Below are 15,587 nucleotides of genomic sequence, written 5' to 3' on the forward strand. Positions count from 1 at the left end.
TCTGGCTGGAAATCCAAGTCCCACGCCAAGCCATTGCAGACAGAGGCCACCCCAGATCAATATTAACAGGCTGAAAAGGGAAGTCATCTTCCTCTATCAGGCTTCTTGGGTAGTGATAGATAGGATAGATTACTTTGTTTTAATCTGGGGTTGGGTTTGCTGTAGTTTTTCTCAGTTTGTTGTTCTTTCCATGATTCTGTTCATCTTGGTTTTAGGTTTTGATAACAGAATCCCGAATTCTCCTTCAGTAGATGATGGGATGCTGTGAAAGTGCTGCTCTCAATATGCTAGCACATTTGGAAAACTGAGCAGTGGCCACAGGACTGGAAAAGGTCACTTTTCATTCCAATCCCTAAGAAAGGCAATCCAGAGAATGCTCAAACTACCGCACAATTGCACTCATCTCACATGCTAGTAAAGTAATGCCCAAAATTCTCCAAGCCAGGCTTCAGCAATAAGTGAACTGTGAACTTCCAGATATTCAAGCTGGTTTTAGAAAAGGCAGAGGAACCAGAGATCAAATTGCCAACATCTGCTGGATCATTGAAAAAGCAAGAGAGTTCCAGAAAAACAACTATTTCTGCTTTATTGACTATGCCGAAGCCTTTGACTGTGTGGATCACAATAAACTGTGGAAAATTCTGAAAGAGATGGGAATACCAGACCACCTGATCCACCTCTTGAGAAACCTATATGCAGGTCAGGAAGCAACAGTCAGAACTGGACATGGAACAACAGACTGGTTCCAAATAGGAAAAGGAGTACGTCAAGGCTGTATATTGTCACCCTGCTTATTTAACTTACATGCAGAGCACATCAAGAGAAACGCTGGGCTGGAAGAAGCACAAGCTGGAATCAAGATTGCCAGGAGAAATATCAATAACCTCAGATATGCAGATGACACCACCGTTATGGCAGACAGTGAAGAGGAACTAAAAAGCCTCTTGATGAAAGTGAAAGAGGAGAATGAAAAAGTTGGCTTAAAGTTCAACATTCAGAAAACTAAGATCATGGCATCTGGTCCCATCACTTCATGTCAAATAGATGGGGAAACAGTGGAAACAGTGTCAGACTTTATTTTGGGGGGCTCCAAAATCACTGCAGATGGTGATTGCAGCCATGAAACTAAAAGACACTTACTCCTTGGAAGGAAAGTTATGACCAACTTAGATAGCATATTAAAAAGCAGAGACATTACTTTGTCAACAAAGGTCCATCTAGTCAAGGCTATGGTTTTTCCAGTGGTCATGTATGGATGTGAGAGTTGGACTGTGAAGAAAGCTGAGCACCAAAGAATTGATGCTTTTGAACCATGGTGTTGGAGAAGACTCTTGAGAGTCCCTTGGACTTCAATGAGGTCCAAGCAGTCCATTCTAAGGGAGATCAGTCCTGGGTGTTCATTGGAAGGACTGATGCTGAAGCTGAAACTCCAATACTTTGGCCACCTCATGGGAAGAGTTCACTCATTGGAAAAGACTCTGAAGCTGGGAGGAATTGGGGGCAGGAGGTGAAGGGAACGACAGTGGATGAGATGGCTGGATGGCATCACCACTCGATGGACATGGGTTTGGGGGGACTCCAGGAGTTGGTGATGGACAAAGAGGCCTGGGGTGCTCCAGTCCATGGGGTCGCAAAGAGTCGGACACGACTGAGAGACTGAACTGAACTGATGATGATGGGATCTTAGCACCAGCAGCCTCTAGCGGCCATTATATGGGTTTTTGTCCATAAAACCTGAAAACCTTAGAAAAACTGAAGGTTTTCTAAGCTGCAGAGAAACTCTTTCTGCTTTCTCAACCATTCATCAGCTATATAAAATTCATATAGCCTTTAGACACAAGAATACATGATAATTTCTACAGTATGCTGCTGTTTTAAATATAATACTCTAAAGAATTTAACAACCTCATGGCCTCTCATAAGCATTCCCTACCTTTTTTGTCTTTTAATTTCACTTTGCTGTGAATTTCACTTTGCTCTCTAGCCTGCCCTGGGCTTTCTGCATCTCAGAACGTGTCTGTCCATTATGCTGCTCTGCTCCAGTTCTCAGCTAGCCATGGCCTCGTTTTAGATGAAGACCTCTTGTGCCTAGAAAAGATTTTTCTCAGCTCTATTTTGTCAGGCTTTTCACTCACAGAGATCTGTCATCTCGGGGGCTTCTCTCAGCTTTCCTGCCCTCCCCCAATAGTCATGTTCTAAGTGAGGGCCCCAAACACCCCAAGAGATGTCTCTCAGCTCCTCTGTTCTGTCCCATGCCTTCAGCTAACAGCTACCTTTCATCCAGGGAGGGTCCTACGTACATCTTGGGAAGTTTCTCTGCATCCGCCTACATTGCCCCCAGTCTTTAACTCACTGCCTCCAGAAACTCAGTGAAGGCTCATGGGTAAGAACTGGCTGATGGGTAATAGCTCACCCTGACTAGGCTTCATTTCTTGGAATTCTAAGCCTTTATTCTAGTCTTCATCTGATGGAAGTTCTTTTAAAAAATGGTTCTTTTTTTGCATCCCCTTCTATAGCCTGATTGCTCCTCTTCTAGTGCAAAAACAGGGATAAATACAGCCACAGTTCTCTTCTGTCATAAGAAAAGGATTTCCTCTTTCTGCAATTAGGTTCATTTAGATTTCTTGGCATCTTCAGCTCACTGACAGGCTTTTACAGATTATTAATGTTGCATCTTCCTCAGCTTATTCTTAATGCTGCAACTTCTCACTGGAACTTCTTCCTGACTGGAAGTAGAAAACTGTCTCTTACTGCCTTTTTAAAACATTTATGACACATTTTCTTTTAATAAAATGTTAAACTTCTATAGAAAATATTTGGATAATGTGTAAAATGAGAGAGAGAGAGGGGAAAAACTCCATAATTCCCACACAAGCAAAAAGAAACACTGCATTTCGTGTATTTCTTTTCCTTCTATTTCTGTGTATGATTTCTTACTGTTTTGAATATTTGCATCCCCAATTTATATACAACTTTATTATCTGATTTTCTTTCAAGTAACTGAATAACAAAATATTTTCCCAAGACCACAAACTCTTTACACAAAATATATATTTCAGCTGATTTACCCAGCTCTTCATTGAAAATTTAAATTCTTCAAAATATTCACTATAATAATTAATGGTTCAATGAACAGTATTTCATTCAGTACCCCCCAACCCCAAATTTTTATGCTTAAATCTCAGAAATAAAATTATAAGATCAAAGGACAAGACCCTCTTGAAGTGTCTTAATATATATTGTTAAATTGTTGTCCAAAAATTCATATAGCCTTTAGACAGAAGGCTATATGAAAATTTCTACAGTATGCTGCCATTTTAAATATAATACTCTAAAGAATTTAACAACCTCATGACCTCTCATAAGCAATCCCTGACTTTTTTGGCTTTTAATTTTTGAAATGGTTTTCTGGACAAAATTTTTGGAGTGGGGTTGCCGTTTTCTCCTCCAGGGGAATCTTCCCATCCTAGGGACCAAACCTACATCTCCATATCTCCCACATTACAGGCAGATTCTTTACTAGTGATCCACTGAGGAAGCTATACTCCCTTTTTATTAAAAGTAATTCTCTCATTTGTCAAGTGAATGATATGAAAATTATTTAAAGAATGCAACAATAGATATTTTAAAAATCTTGTCTTATTTTCCCTATAAAAATGTGGCATGTATTCTAAATTCACTGTTTTTACTTTTACCTTTTGTTTCTTATACAAAAATTCTGATTACAACCATCAATAATTAATATCTCATATATAAGTAATATAATTTTGCCCTATAGCATATCAAAACTTTAGGAGCTATCCAGTTTTCTTATTAAAAGATTTTTTACATTTCTTAAGTTTCTCTAATTACTACTTAAGGGTTGTAAACAACAGAAAATACTCTGTACTTTTAATTAAGGAGATAAAATTACTTATGACTAACAAAATGAACTCCTTATTGCCAAATTCAGACTTAAATTGAGGAAAGTAGGGAAAACCACTAGACCATTCAGGTATGCCCTAAATCAAATCCCTTATGACTGTACAGTGGAAGTGAGAAATAGATTTAAGGGACTAGATCGGATAAACAGAGCGCCTGATGAACTATGGACAGAGGTTCGTGACACTGTACAGGAGACAGGGATCAAGACCATCCCCAAGGAAAAGAAACGCAAAAAGGCAAAATGGTTGTCTAAGGAGGCCTTACAAATAGCTGTGAAAAGAAGAGAAGCAAAAAGCAAAGGAAAAAAGGAAAGATATTCCCATTTGAATGCAGAGTTCCAAAGAATAACAAGGAGAGATAAGAAAGCCTTCCTCAGCGATCAATGCAAAGAAATAGAGGAAAACAACAGAATGGGAAAGACTAGAGATCTCTCCAGGATGGGGAACACATGTAAATCCATGGCTGATTCATGTCAATGTGTGGCAAAAACCACTACAATATTGTAAAGTAATTAGCCTCCAACTAATAAAAATAAATGGAAAAAAATAAAAAGAAAAATAAAAAGAAAATCAGAGATACCAAGGGAACATTTGATGCAAAAATGGGCTCGATAAAGGACAGAAATGGTATGGACCTAACAGAAGCAGAAGAGATTAAGAAGTGGTGGCAAGAATACACGGAAGAACTATACAAAAAAAGATCTTCATGACCCAGATAATCACGATGGTGTGATCACTTACCTATAGAGCCAAACATCCTGGAATGTGAAGTCAGGTGGGCCTTAGGAAGCATCATTACGAACAAAGCTAGTGGAGGTGATGGAATTCCAGTTGAGCTATTTCAAATCCTGAAAGATGATGCTGTGAAAGTGCTGCACTCAATATCCCAGCAAATTTGGAAAACTCAGCAGTGGCCACAGAACTGGAAAAGGTCAGTTTTCATTCCAATCTCAAAGAAAGGCAAGCCCAAAGAATGCTCAAACTACCACAGAATTGTACTCATCTCACACGCTAGTAAAGTAATGCTCAAAATTCTTCAAGTCAGGCTTCAGCAATACATGAACCATGAACTTCCAGAATTTCAAGCTGGTTTTAGAAAAGGCAGAGGAAATAGAGATCAAATTGCCAACATCTGCTGGATCATTGAAAAAGCAAGAGAGTTCCAGAAAAACAACTATTTCTGCTTTATTGACTATGCCGAAGCCTTTGACTGTGTGGATCACAATAAACTGTGGAAAATTCTGAAAGAGATGGGAATACCAGACCACCTGATCCACCTCTTGAGAAACCTATATGCAGGTCAGGAAGCAACAGTCAGAACTGGACATGGAACAACAGACTGGTTCCAAATAGGAAAAGGAGTACGTCAAGGCTGTATATTGTCACCCTGCTTATTTAACTTAAATGCAGAGTACATCATGAGAAGCACTGGGCTGGAAGAAGCACAAGCTGGAATCAAGATTGCCAGGAGAAATATCAATAACCTCAGATATGCAGATGACACCACCGTTATGGCAGACAGTGAAGAGGAACTAAAAAGCCTCTTGATGAAAGTGAAAGAGGAGAATGAAAAAGTTGGCTTAAAGTTCAACATTCAGAAAACTAAGATCATGGCATCTGGTCCCATCACTTCATGTCAAATAGATGGGGAAACAGTGGAAACAGTGTCAGACTTTATTTTTTTGGGCTCCAAAATCACTGCAGATGGTGATTGCAGCCATGAAACTAAAAGACGCTTACTCCTTGGAAGGAAAGTTATGACCAAACTGGATAGCATATTAAAAAGCAGAGACATTACTTTGTCAACAAAGGTCCATCTAGTCAAGGCTATGGTTTTTCCAGTGGTCATGTATGGATGTGAGAGTTGGACTGTGAAGAAAGCTGAACGCCAAAAAATTGATGCTTTTGAACTGTGGTGTTGGAGAAGACTCTTGAGAGTCTCTTGGACTGCAAGGAGATCCAAGCAGTCCATCCTAAAGGAGATAAGTCCTGGGTGTTCATTGGAAGGACTGATGCTGAAGCTGAAACTCCAATACTTTGGCCACATCATGCGAAGAGTTGACTCACTGGAAAAGACCCTGATGCTGGGAGGGATTGGGGGGCAGGAGGAGAAGGGGACGACAGAGGATGAGATGGCTGGATGGCATCACCGATTCAATGGACATGAGTTTGAGTAAACTCCGGGAGTTGGTGATAGACACGGAGTCCTGGCGTGCTGCAGTCCATGGGGTCGCAAAGAGTCAGACACGACTGAGCAACTGAACTGAACTGAACAAAATTAATCAAAATTTTCAGTTAAACTTTAAATGATATTCATATAAAATAGTATTTATTTTGGATATTTTACCATCCTTAGATATTTTGATTCTTGGAACACAGAGCATTCAAAAAGAATGATTGTAATATTAGAGTTCAATGTAAATTAAATCATGATATAATTTAATGCCATTTAAAAGCTGTGAAAGACTTGAATTTGTCATTTAATCCACAAATTTATAACACAAAACACTAAACATTGTGAATGTTTATCTATTTCAATGAAATTGAAATTATTTTAAAGTGTTTTACATTAACTTGGCTTTGCCTCCACTGTAACGTAAACAACTAATTTTATCCAAGAAGCATCTCATAAATGAAATACTAAAGTGAAGTCTTTTAGCTACTTACTTAAAGAGTCCTTAAGGTGGTAGGGTTTTGTGTTAGAAAAAAAATTAAGGAAAGAAGTCCTGACTATTAATGCCTAATCAAATGAGGAACTTTCCAACTCACCAGTTCTCCTGCCACTGTTCCTCCTCCCCCACAACCAAAAAAGATCAGCAAGCATAAAGAAAAATGTCTGCTGTTGGGAGAGTTATGTATTATGACTGTTCTCAGGGGTCTCATAAAATCATTTATACTTCAACTTATGTTCACCCCTACCATCATATGACTATGGTGAACTTATGCTCATCCCCATAACATCATACATTATATAGAGGAGGTTTCAGTGATAGAAATTTAAGCATAACTTTTAATCTATCTACCATATAAAACCTAAAAGTAATTATCTAGAAGTTTCTGGAGTTTACATGTGATTACCATATCAGAAATAGCACTGATAAAGAATGTGGAGACCAGGACCCTGCTCTAGACCCTGTCATAACTGAGCTGAGTCACTTGGATCAACACCTCATCTCTGGTTCTAAGTTGACACACATGTGTACAACTAAGATATTATGTGAGAAGATCTATAAGACACCCTCTTGCTCCTCTTTAGCTCTACGTAGTCTTAATTTTTCTTACACTGATGAAATCACCTACTGGCAAATCTTATGAGATGAAAAACCCATCTCTACAATTTAAAGTTACTCCAGGAACATATAGTGAGACAAGATGTTGCTATTCATAAGTAACCAAGAAAAAAATCAAGAATTATGTTGCTGACTACCTATTTGGATTTTAACACATAATATAGCATCATATAATGTAATATAAACATAATGTAATATAAGTGACACATATTCATAAGTATACATACATATACCTCAGCCAGGTAATTCTAATCAAAAGAAAATACCAAAATGTTTCAAGTCCTAGACTTTTCCTTAACCAGGTGTCTGAAAAGCTTTCAACCTTGCTTTTATCTTTTTCAATATTTGTGTCAGATAATATAAGAGTTTTTTGTACAGTGGTTGGTAAACAAGAATTGCATTAAAACATTTTGTTTTCCTTTAGGGGCTCACAAATACAAAAATAATTACCTTTCCTATGTTGATATCTGGTTGCAGAAAGCGAAGGCAGTCTGAATAATTAGACCATGTTTTATTTAAACTGTGCATAAAATCCCATGTTCCAATGGGGTTACAGTGTCGGAAAGCAACTCCTATAAAGATGTGAAGAAAAACACTGAGATTGCTCAGTTCTTGTAGAGTCTATTATTTTTAAAAAAGTAAGTTTCTATTCCAAATGGATCATTTCACAAAAAATTAAATACCTTTATGATTGAAGTCGTAAATATAAGGAGGACATGGGACAGCCAACATTTTCCCCACCGTTCCTCTAGGCCAACAGATGAGTCCATCCCATTCTGGAAAACAGTTTCCTTCTGATAAGGAAAAAATTAAAAAACAGATAAACAAAAATGCAGCTAGAACCAGAGAGTCAATGCGTTCAAAATACAAAATTTCAAGTCACTGCCTATAGCAAAATGTAAAGCAAACTGGTAGTTTTGTAAACTAGAATGTGATGGACATACGATGTAAACATCTCAAAATTCATCCACCTAGCCTCATCAAAGGCCCATTGCTAGAAATATTTGATTTCCATAAATTAAAACTATTTAGTGATTCTAATATATATGAATCATAGCAATGAATATGTAAGAAACATCAAAATTCATTGAGAACAATTTCCTTTAGTAAAATTCTGTCATAGTTGTAGCTACATTTTTTTACCCTAGGTTTTTCAAATTACTGTTGAAAAATATGACACATGAAGAAGAGTGAAATTCACAGATAAGCTCCAAGACCGGGGTTTGCCTTTTTACAAATAATTAGTAATTTATTTGAGTCTAACAATCATCTCAGACAAAATTCTCATGAACTCTACTCTCCTCCAGATGAATCCAGACCCCTATTACTTCTCACAACCTCGACTGCCACCCACCCCCCACCCCAGGTCCATGCCACCACAACTCCAGCCTTAATTATCGAATGGCCCCCAACTGGTCTTCCTGATTCCATTCTTGTTCTCCTCATGCAATAGCCCAAAGGCTTCCCATCTCACTTTGAGGAAAAGCCAAGTCTCTTCAATGCCTAAAAGCCCCGCAGGATCTGCTCTCATCTCTGGCTTATCCCTCATCCTCCCACCCCAGCCTACACTCCTTATCCCGCTTTCATGCTATGTTTATCACTTGAGCTCTCTTTTTTCTTCCACTATCAAATTTTAATTTATTATAATTTTCTTAAACCATAAGATTTAAGGACCTTGAGAGTGGGGAATTCTGTTATACGCATTTGCTCTTCTGGGTTTTTCAGGACTCTCCTCCATTTGTTGTGCATAAAACTTCCAAGAAGAGAGCCCATCAGCCAGGTCATATTCAAACTTCCCCAAAAGCAACTTTTAATGATTTCTGTGTTCATTTTCCCTTGTTACTATAACAAATTGCCACAAACTTACAGCTTGAAATAACCCAAGCTTATTATCTCACTATTTCTGTGTGTCAGAAGTCTGGTGAGCTCAGCCCGACCCCTGCTTAGAGACTCACAAACCTGAATCAAGGACTAGACAGGGTTAAAAACCCATTTCCTTACTCATTCCAGTTGCTAGTAGAATTTAGTTCCTTGCAGTGATGACTAAGATTCTCATTTCCTTCCTGGCTGTTACTGAGGGTTGTTCCCAACTTCTGGAAGCTACTTGCATTCCTTGGTTCATGGCCCCCTTCCTCTGTCTTCAAAGTCAACAAGGGAGGTCAAGTCTTCCTCATGTTTCCAATCTCTCCTCCACTCTTCTTTTCTCTTACCAACTATTTTGCCTTCATCTTCCACTTTTAAGAATCCATATATTTACATTAGTCCCATCCAAATAATCCAGGCTAATTTTCCTATTTTAAGGTTGACAACCTTAATTCCATTTGCAAAGCCCCTTTGCCTTATTACATAACATACACAGGCAGAACACCAGATATTAGGGTTTGCACATCTTTGAGGGGACATTATTCTGCTACCATAAGTACCATTACAGCTCTCAATCTTTCAGTTACCAATTACACTAACTGTGGCTGAGGATTTTGTTCTAGCTAAGGTGGCAGCGTGGTAAAGAAGCTGCCTGTCAATGAAGGAGATGCAAGATGCAGGTTTAATCCCTGGGTTGGGAAGATCCCCTGGAGGAAAAAATGACAACTTGCTTCAGTAATTTTGCTTGGAAATCCCATGGACAGAAGAGCCTGGTGGGCTAAAGTTCAGTTCAGTTCAGTCACTCAGTCATGTCGGAATCTTTGCAACCCCAAGGACTGCAGCACACCAGGCTTCCCTGCCCATCACCAACTCCCAAAGCTTGTGCAAACTCATGTCCATTGAGTCAGTGATGCCATCCAGCTATCTCATCCTCTGTCTTTCCCTTCTCCTCCTGCCCTCAATCTTTCCCAGCATCAGGGTCTTTTTCAGTGAGTCAGTTCTTCGCATCAGATGGCCCAGGTATTGGAGCTTCAGCTTCAACATCAGTCCTTTCAATGAATATTCAGGGTTGAGGTCCTTTAGGATTGACTGGTTTGATCTCCTTGCAGTCCAACAGACTTTCAACAGTCTTCTCCAACACCACAGTTCAAAATCATCAAGCCTTCAGTGCTCAGCTTTCTTTACGGTCCAACTCTCACATCCATGCATGACTACTAGAAAAACCATAGCTTTGACTAGACAGACCTTTGTTGGCAAAGTAATGTCTCTGCTTTTTAATATGCTGTCTAGGTTTGTCACAGCTTTTGGTCCAAGGAGCATGTGTCTTTTACTTCCATGGCCTCAGTCACCATCTGCAGTGATTTTGTAGCCCAAGAAACTAAAGTCTCTCACTACTTCCATTGTTTCCCCATCTATTTGCCATGAAGTGAGGGGACCAGATGCCATGATCTTCATTTTTTGAATGTTGAGTTTTAAGTCAGTTTTTTCACTCTGCTCTTTCACTTTCCACAAGAGGCTCTTTAGTTCCTCTTCACTTTCTGCCATAAGGGTGGTGTCATCCGCATATCTGAGGTTATTGATATTTCTCCTGGCAATCTTGAATCCAGCCTGTGCTTCATCCAGCCTGGCATTTTGCATGATGTACCCTGCATATAAGTTACATAAGCAGGAAAATATACAACCTTGACATACTCCTTTCCCGATTTGGAACCAGTCCATTGTTCCATATGCAGTTCCAACTGCTGCATCTTGACCTGCATACAGATTTCTCGGACGGCAGGTAAGGTGGTCTGGTATTTCTATCTCTTTAAGAATTTTCCACAGTTTGTTGTAATCCACACAGTCAAAGACTTTAGCATAGTCAATGAAGAAAAGTAGATGCTTTTCTGGAATTCTCTTGCTTTTTCTATGATCCAGCAGATGTTGGCTATTTGATCTCTGGTTCCTCTGCCTTTTCTAAATATAGCTTAAATATCTGGAAGTTCTCAGTTCATATACTGTTGAAGCCTAGCATGGGGAATTTTGAGCATTATTTTGCCAGCGTGTGAGGTGAGTGTAATTGTACTACAGTCCGTGGCTACAGCCTATGCGATCTACAACCATCTAGTCCATGGCTACAGTCCATGGGGTCACAAACAGTTGGATATATTGAGCACAGAGACACACACACACAGAGTGTTCATTGTGTCAAGTTGTTTGTTTGGTTTTGAACACTCAGCATAACAGAACCTCGTAGAAACACCAGTATCTACAGCAAAGAATTCAGTGTGAACCTGAGGTTGACTTCCTAATGTCCACCATATCACATGAAAACAAATAGTTGATTTGTTCTGTGGATGGCTGAAGCAATAAGAAAATGAGAATATCTTCCCTCACCCACACTGTTCTTGCAGATGAGAATGTTTTCTTGGAAACAGCCTCACTTTGCTCTCATAACAAAAGCTTGGATTTACATACTGCTAGTAACCATGGAACTCATCACACTGGCTCCCATATTTGGTACATGGCTTTACCTGCTTCTTTCCACCATGACCTACTTTTTGTTTATGTTTCTTCTTAAATAAAGTATAATGAATCAATCTCTTCTACCAGCTTCAGTTCAGTTCACTCACTCAGTCGTGTCCAACTCTTTGAGACCCCATGGACTGCAGTACACCAGGTCTCCCTGTCCATCACCAACTCCCTGAGTTTACTCAAACTCATGTCCATTGAGTTGGTGATGCCATTCAACCATCTTATCCTATGTCGTCCCCTTCTCCTCCTGCCTTCAATCTTTCCCAGCATCAGGGTCTTTTCAAATGAGTCAATTCTTCACATCAGGTGGCCAAAGTATTGGAGCTTCAGCTTCAGCACCAGTCCTTCCAAAGAATATTCAGGACTGATTTCCTTTAGGATGGGCTGGTTGGATCTCCTTGCTAGCCAAAGGACTCTTAAGAGTCTTCTCTAACACTGCAGTTCAAAAGCATCAATTGTGTCCTGAATATTTTTCTGTCTTGATAGCATTCAATATGGTTTCCCATCCATTTACTATATATTTAATAAGTCATGTATCCTTATTTTTCTGAAACCAATACTTTTCCGAATATCTGTCATGTAATCTACATAAAATGAACCCAGACACATATTCTTTTGTTCTTGTAACTAGTTGTCCTTCAAAATGTGTGCTTCAATATCACATGAAATTTTCCAAGAGTTGGTCATGTGATAAACTAAGGTCTTCATAGAAGTCTGAATCAATGATCAATTTATTCTATAATTATGCAGTTTTTAAGCTGCAATAGAGAAAACTGTTGCTATTTTGCTTATGCTTTAAAAGGGATAGTTTTTTGTTCCCTAAAAGGTTGTTATTGGTATTCAGTCACTAAGTCGTGTCTGACTCTTTGCCACTCCATGGACTGCAGGATGCCAGGCTCCTCTGTCCTCCAATATCTCCTGGAGTTTGCTTAAATTCATGTCCATTGAAAATGTGATGCTATGTAACCATCTCATCCTCTGCAATCCCCTTCTCCTTTTGCCTTCAATTTTTCCCAGCATCAGGGTCTTTTCCAATGATTTGGTTCTTCATAAAAGGTGACCAAAGTATTGGAGCTTCATGCCATCCCAAATATACAAATAGCACATACAGCTTAATGCCAGAAAACAGCAATCCAATCAAAACATGAGGAAATGGACTTGCCTGGTGGTCCAGAGGCTAAGATTTCATGCTCCCAAAGCAGGACGCCCAGGTTCAATCCCTGCTCAGGGAACTATCCTACATGCCGCAACCAAGACCCAACAAGTAAATAAATAAATATTTTTTTTAATGAGCAGAAGCTCTAAATAGACATTTCCCCACAGAAGACACACGGATGGCCAACAGGCACATGAAAAGATGCTCAATATCACTAATTATTAGAGAAATGAAAATCAAAACTACAACAAAGTACCACCTCAGACCAGTCAGAATGGCCATCATTTTAAAAATCTACAAATAATAAATGCTAAAGAGGGTGTGGAACAGAGAGAACCCTCCTACACTGTTAGAAATGTAAGCTGGTGCAACCACTATGTAAAACAGTATGGATTTTCCTCAAAATACTAAAAATAGAGTTGCCTTTTGATCTAGCAATCCTACTCCTGGGCATATATCCAGATAATTATATTTCAGAAACTTGCATGCATTCGTATGTTCATAGCAGCACCACTTACAATAGCCAGGACATCAGAGCGACCTGCACGTCCATCAGCAGATGAAGGGATAAAGACAGTGTGGCGTGTATACATGCATGGGCTGGTTTGGTCGCTGAGTCCTGTCTGACTCTTGTGACCCCACGGACTATAGCCTGCCAGACCCTTCTGTCATGGGATTCTCCAGGTGAAAATACTGGAGTGGGTTGCCATTTCTTTCTCCAGGGGATCTTCCTGACCCGGGGTCTCCTGCATTGCAGGCAAATTCTTTACCGACTGAGCTACAAGGGAAACCCATATACACACATATATGTATATGTGTGTGTGCATGTGTGTAATGGAATACTATTTAACCATAAAGTAGAATGAAATAATGCCATTTGCAACAACCTAGAGATTACCATACTAAGTGAAGTAAGTCAGAAAGAGAAAGACAAATACCATATAAGACCACTTATATTACACAATCTAAAATATGACACAAAAGAAATTACCTATACTACAGGAACAGACTCAGACATGGAGAATAGACTTGTGGCTGCTAAAGGAAAAGGGGGATGAGGGAGGGGTGCATTAGACATTTGAGATTAGCAGAGGCAAACTGGCATATACAGAATAGATTACAACAAGGTCCAACTGTATAGCACAAAGAACTATATTCAATGTCCTGTGATAAACTACAATGGAAAAGAATATGAAAAAAACTCTAATTGGAAAAGACATATGCACCCCAATATTCACAGCAGCAGTATTTATAAAAGCCAAGACATGGAAGCAACCTACATGACCACCAACAAATGAATGGATAAAGATGTGATACCTATATAGATATATACACTGGTATAGTACTCAGCTATAAAAAGTATAAAACAATGGCATTTGCAATAACATGGATGGACCCAGAGATGATCATAGTAAGTGAAATAAGTCAAACAGAGAAAGACAAATATTATATGATATCATTTCTGTGCGGAATCTAAACAAATGATACAAATGAACTTATTTACAAAACAGAAATATACTCCCTGACACAGAAAACAAATTTATGGTTACCAAAGGAGATGTGAGGGAGAGATCAATCAGGAGCTTGAAATTAACATATACACACTATTATATATAAAATAGGTAAACAACTAGGTCCTTTTGAATAGTACAGGGAACTTATACTCAGTATCTTATAATAACCTGTAATGGAAACTTATAATGTAAATATACATATAGATAGATATAACTGAATCACTCTGCTATAAACCTGAAACTAACACAACATTGTAGATTAACTATACTTCATTTTTTTTAAGTTTTTAAAAATAAAATAGTATTTCTCTTTAAAAAAAAAAATACCATCCCATACACATACACAGAGAGATATACTCCAAAACTGAGAAAACCAACACTGCCCCAAAATAATGTTTCTGTAGATTGTAATAATTTCTCTGCTGGCTATTTGACAAAGAGAATAATCAATATTCACAAAAGGTTGAGAAGACTAGGAAAGCCATGCCCTCATACAGATAATACACAGAGATCTTAATTAGCATCTTCTCTTTGATCAACATTTCACAATCTGTATGAGTAAATACTTTCATTATTTAGCAAGAAACTAATTAATTGCCTAATGAGTCACCAAAGTCCCTTTATAAATTAACACCATTAATTACATTCTGTGCAACCTTTTGTGTGTGCCAGGAGGAACTGATCATTAGTGAAACTTGTCAAACCATACTTACACAAAGCATTCTAAAATTTGGAATTTCTGACTTTGACTCTTTTCAGTTCTACAGTTTCCATTGCATAATATGACCATACAATTGTGAAATAAACCTGGGATCATAATATTTGGGAGTTTGTTTTTAAATACTTAAATAGTTTTATAACTAGATATTTTTACATTTTCTTTTCTTTCTTTCAAAGAAAAGAGGAAAATTTTTACTTCCTTTTTATTATAAAAATTTTTACAGAAATAAAACAGAGGATATCATATACTCAGTATTTAAAATTTACAGTTGGTAATATTTTATCAAATTTATTTCATCTAAGTTATTTTTCACTGTGGTATTTTAAAGTAAGTTGCAGACAGTATAACAGTTCACTCCTAAATATTTTTATATACATCTCTCAATTTAAGAGAATTTTAAAATGAAAACTTCTTAAATAAGATAGTGGATTCAAAATGTCATTTATCTTTTTACAGTTGTAGGAGAAGAAATGTTGGATCAATGTATATACAATTAGACATTTTTCATTGAAAGTAGACCAAAGTTTATCCAGATTTAATTCTAGTATATTTTATAGAGAAAGATCTCAAAGAACATGTCTTTTCTCTTAATATTTATTCCTCTAC

At 38.1% G+C, this 15,587-nt stretch overlaps 1 protein-coding gene across 15 annotated transcripts in view; it reads right to left on the reverse strand.

Annotated features, from left to right (window-relative positions):
- The window catches only part of PIKFYVE (phosphoinositide kinase, FYVE-type zinc finger containing), a 201,996-nt gene that overhangs the window by 56,706 nt on the left and 129,703 nt on the right, over positions 1-15,587 (reverse strand). For 13 of the 15 annotated variants that reach the window (XM_065930680.1, XM_065930681.1, XM_065930683.1 and 10 more), the window contains 2 exons: positions 7,897-8,007; positions 7,664-7,785 (listed from right to left, as the gene is read on the reverse strand). The exons of 1 other annotated variant lie outside the window; for it this stretch is intronic. In XM_065930680.1, coding sequence (XP_065786752.1) covers positions 7,664-7,785; positions 7,897-8,007 — 233 coding nt within the window. Of the gene's footprint in view, positions 1-2,610; positions 2,727-7,663; positions 7,786-7,896; positions 8,008-15,587 lie in introns of those variants that run through there. One more of the 15 variants, XM_065930689.1, reaches the window with a different exon arrangement.

This window comes from Muntiacus reevesi, chromosome 3 (genome assembly GCF_963930625.1).
Source record: "Muntiacus reevesi chromosome 3, mMunRee1.1, whole genome shotgun sequence".
Taxonomy (NCBI): Eukaryota; Metazoa; Chordata; class Mammalia; order Artiodactyla; family Cervidae; genus Muntiacus; species Muntiacus reevesi.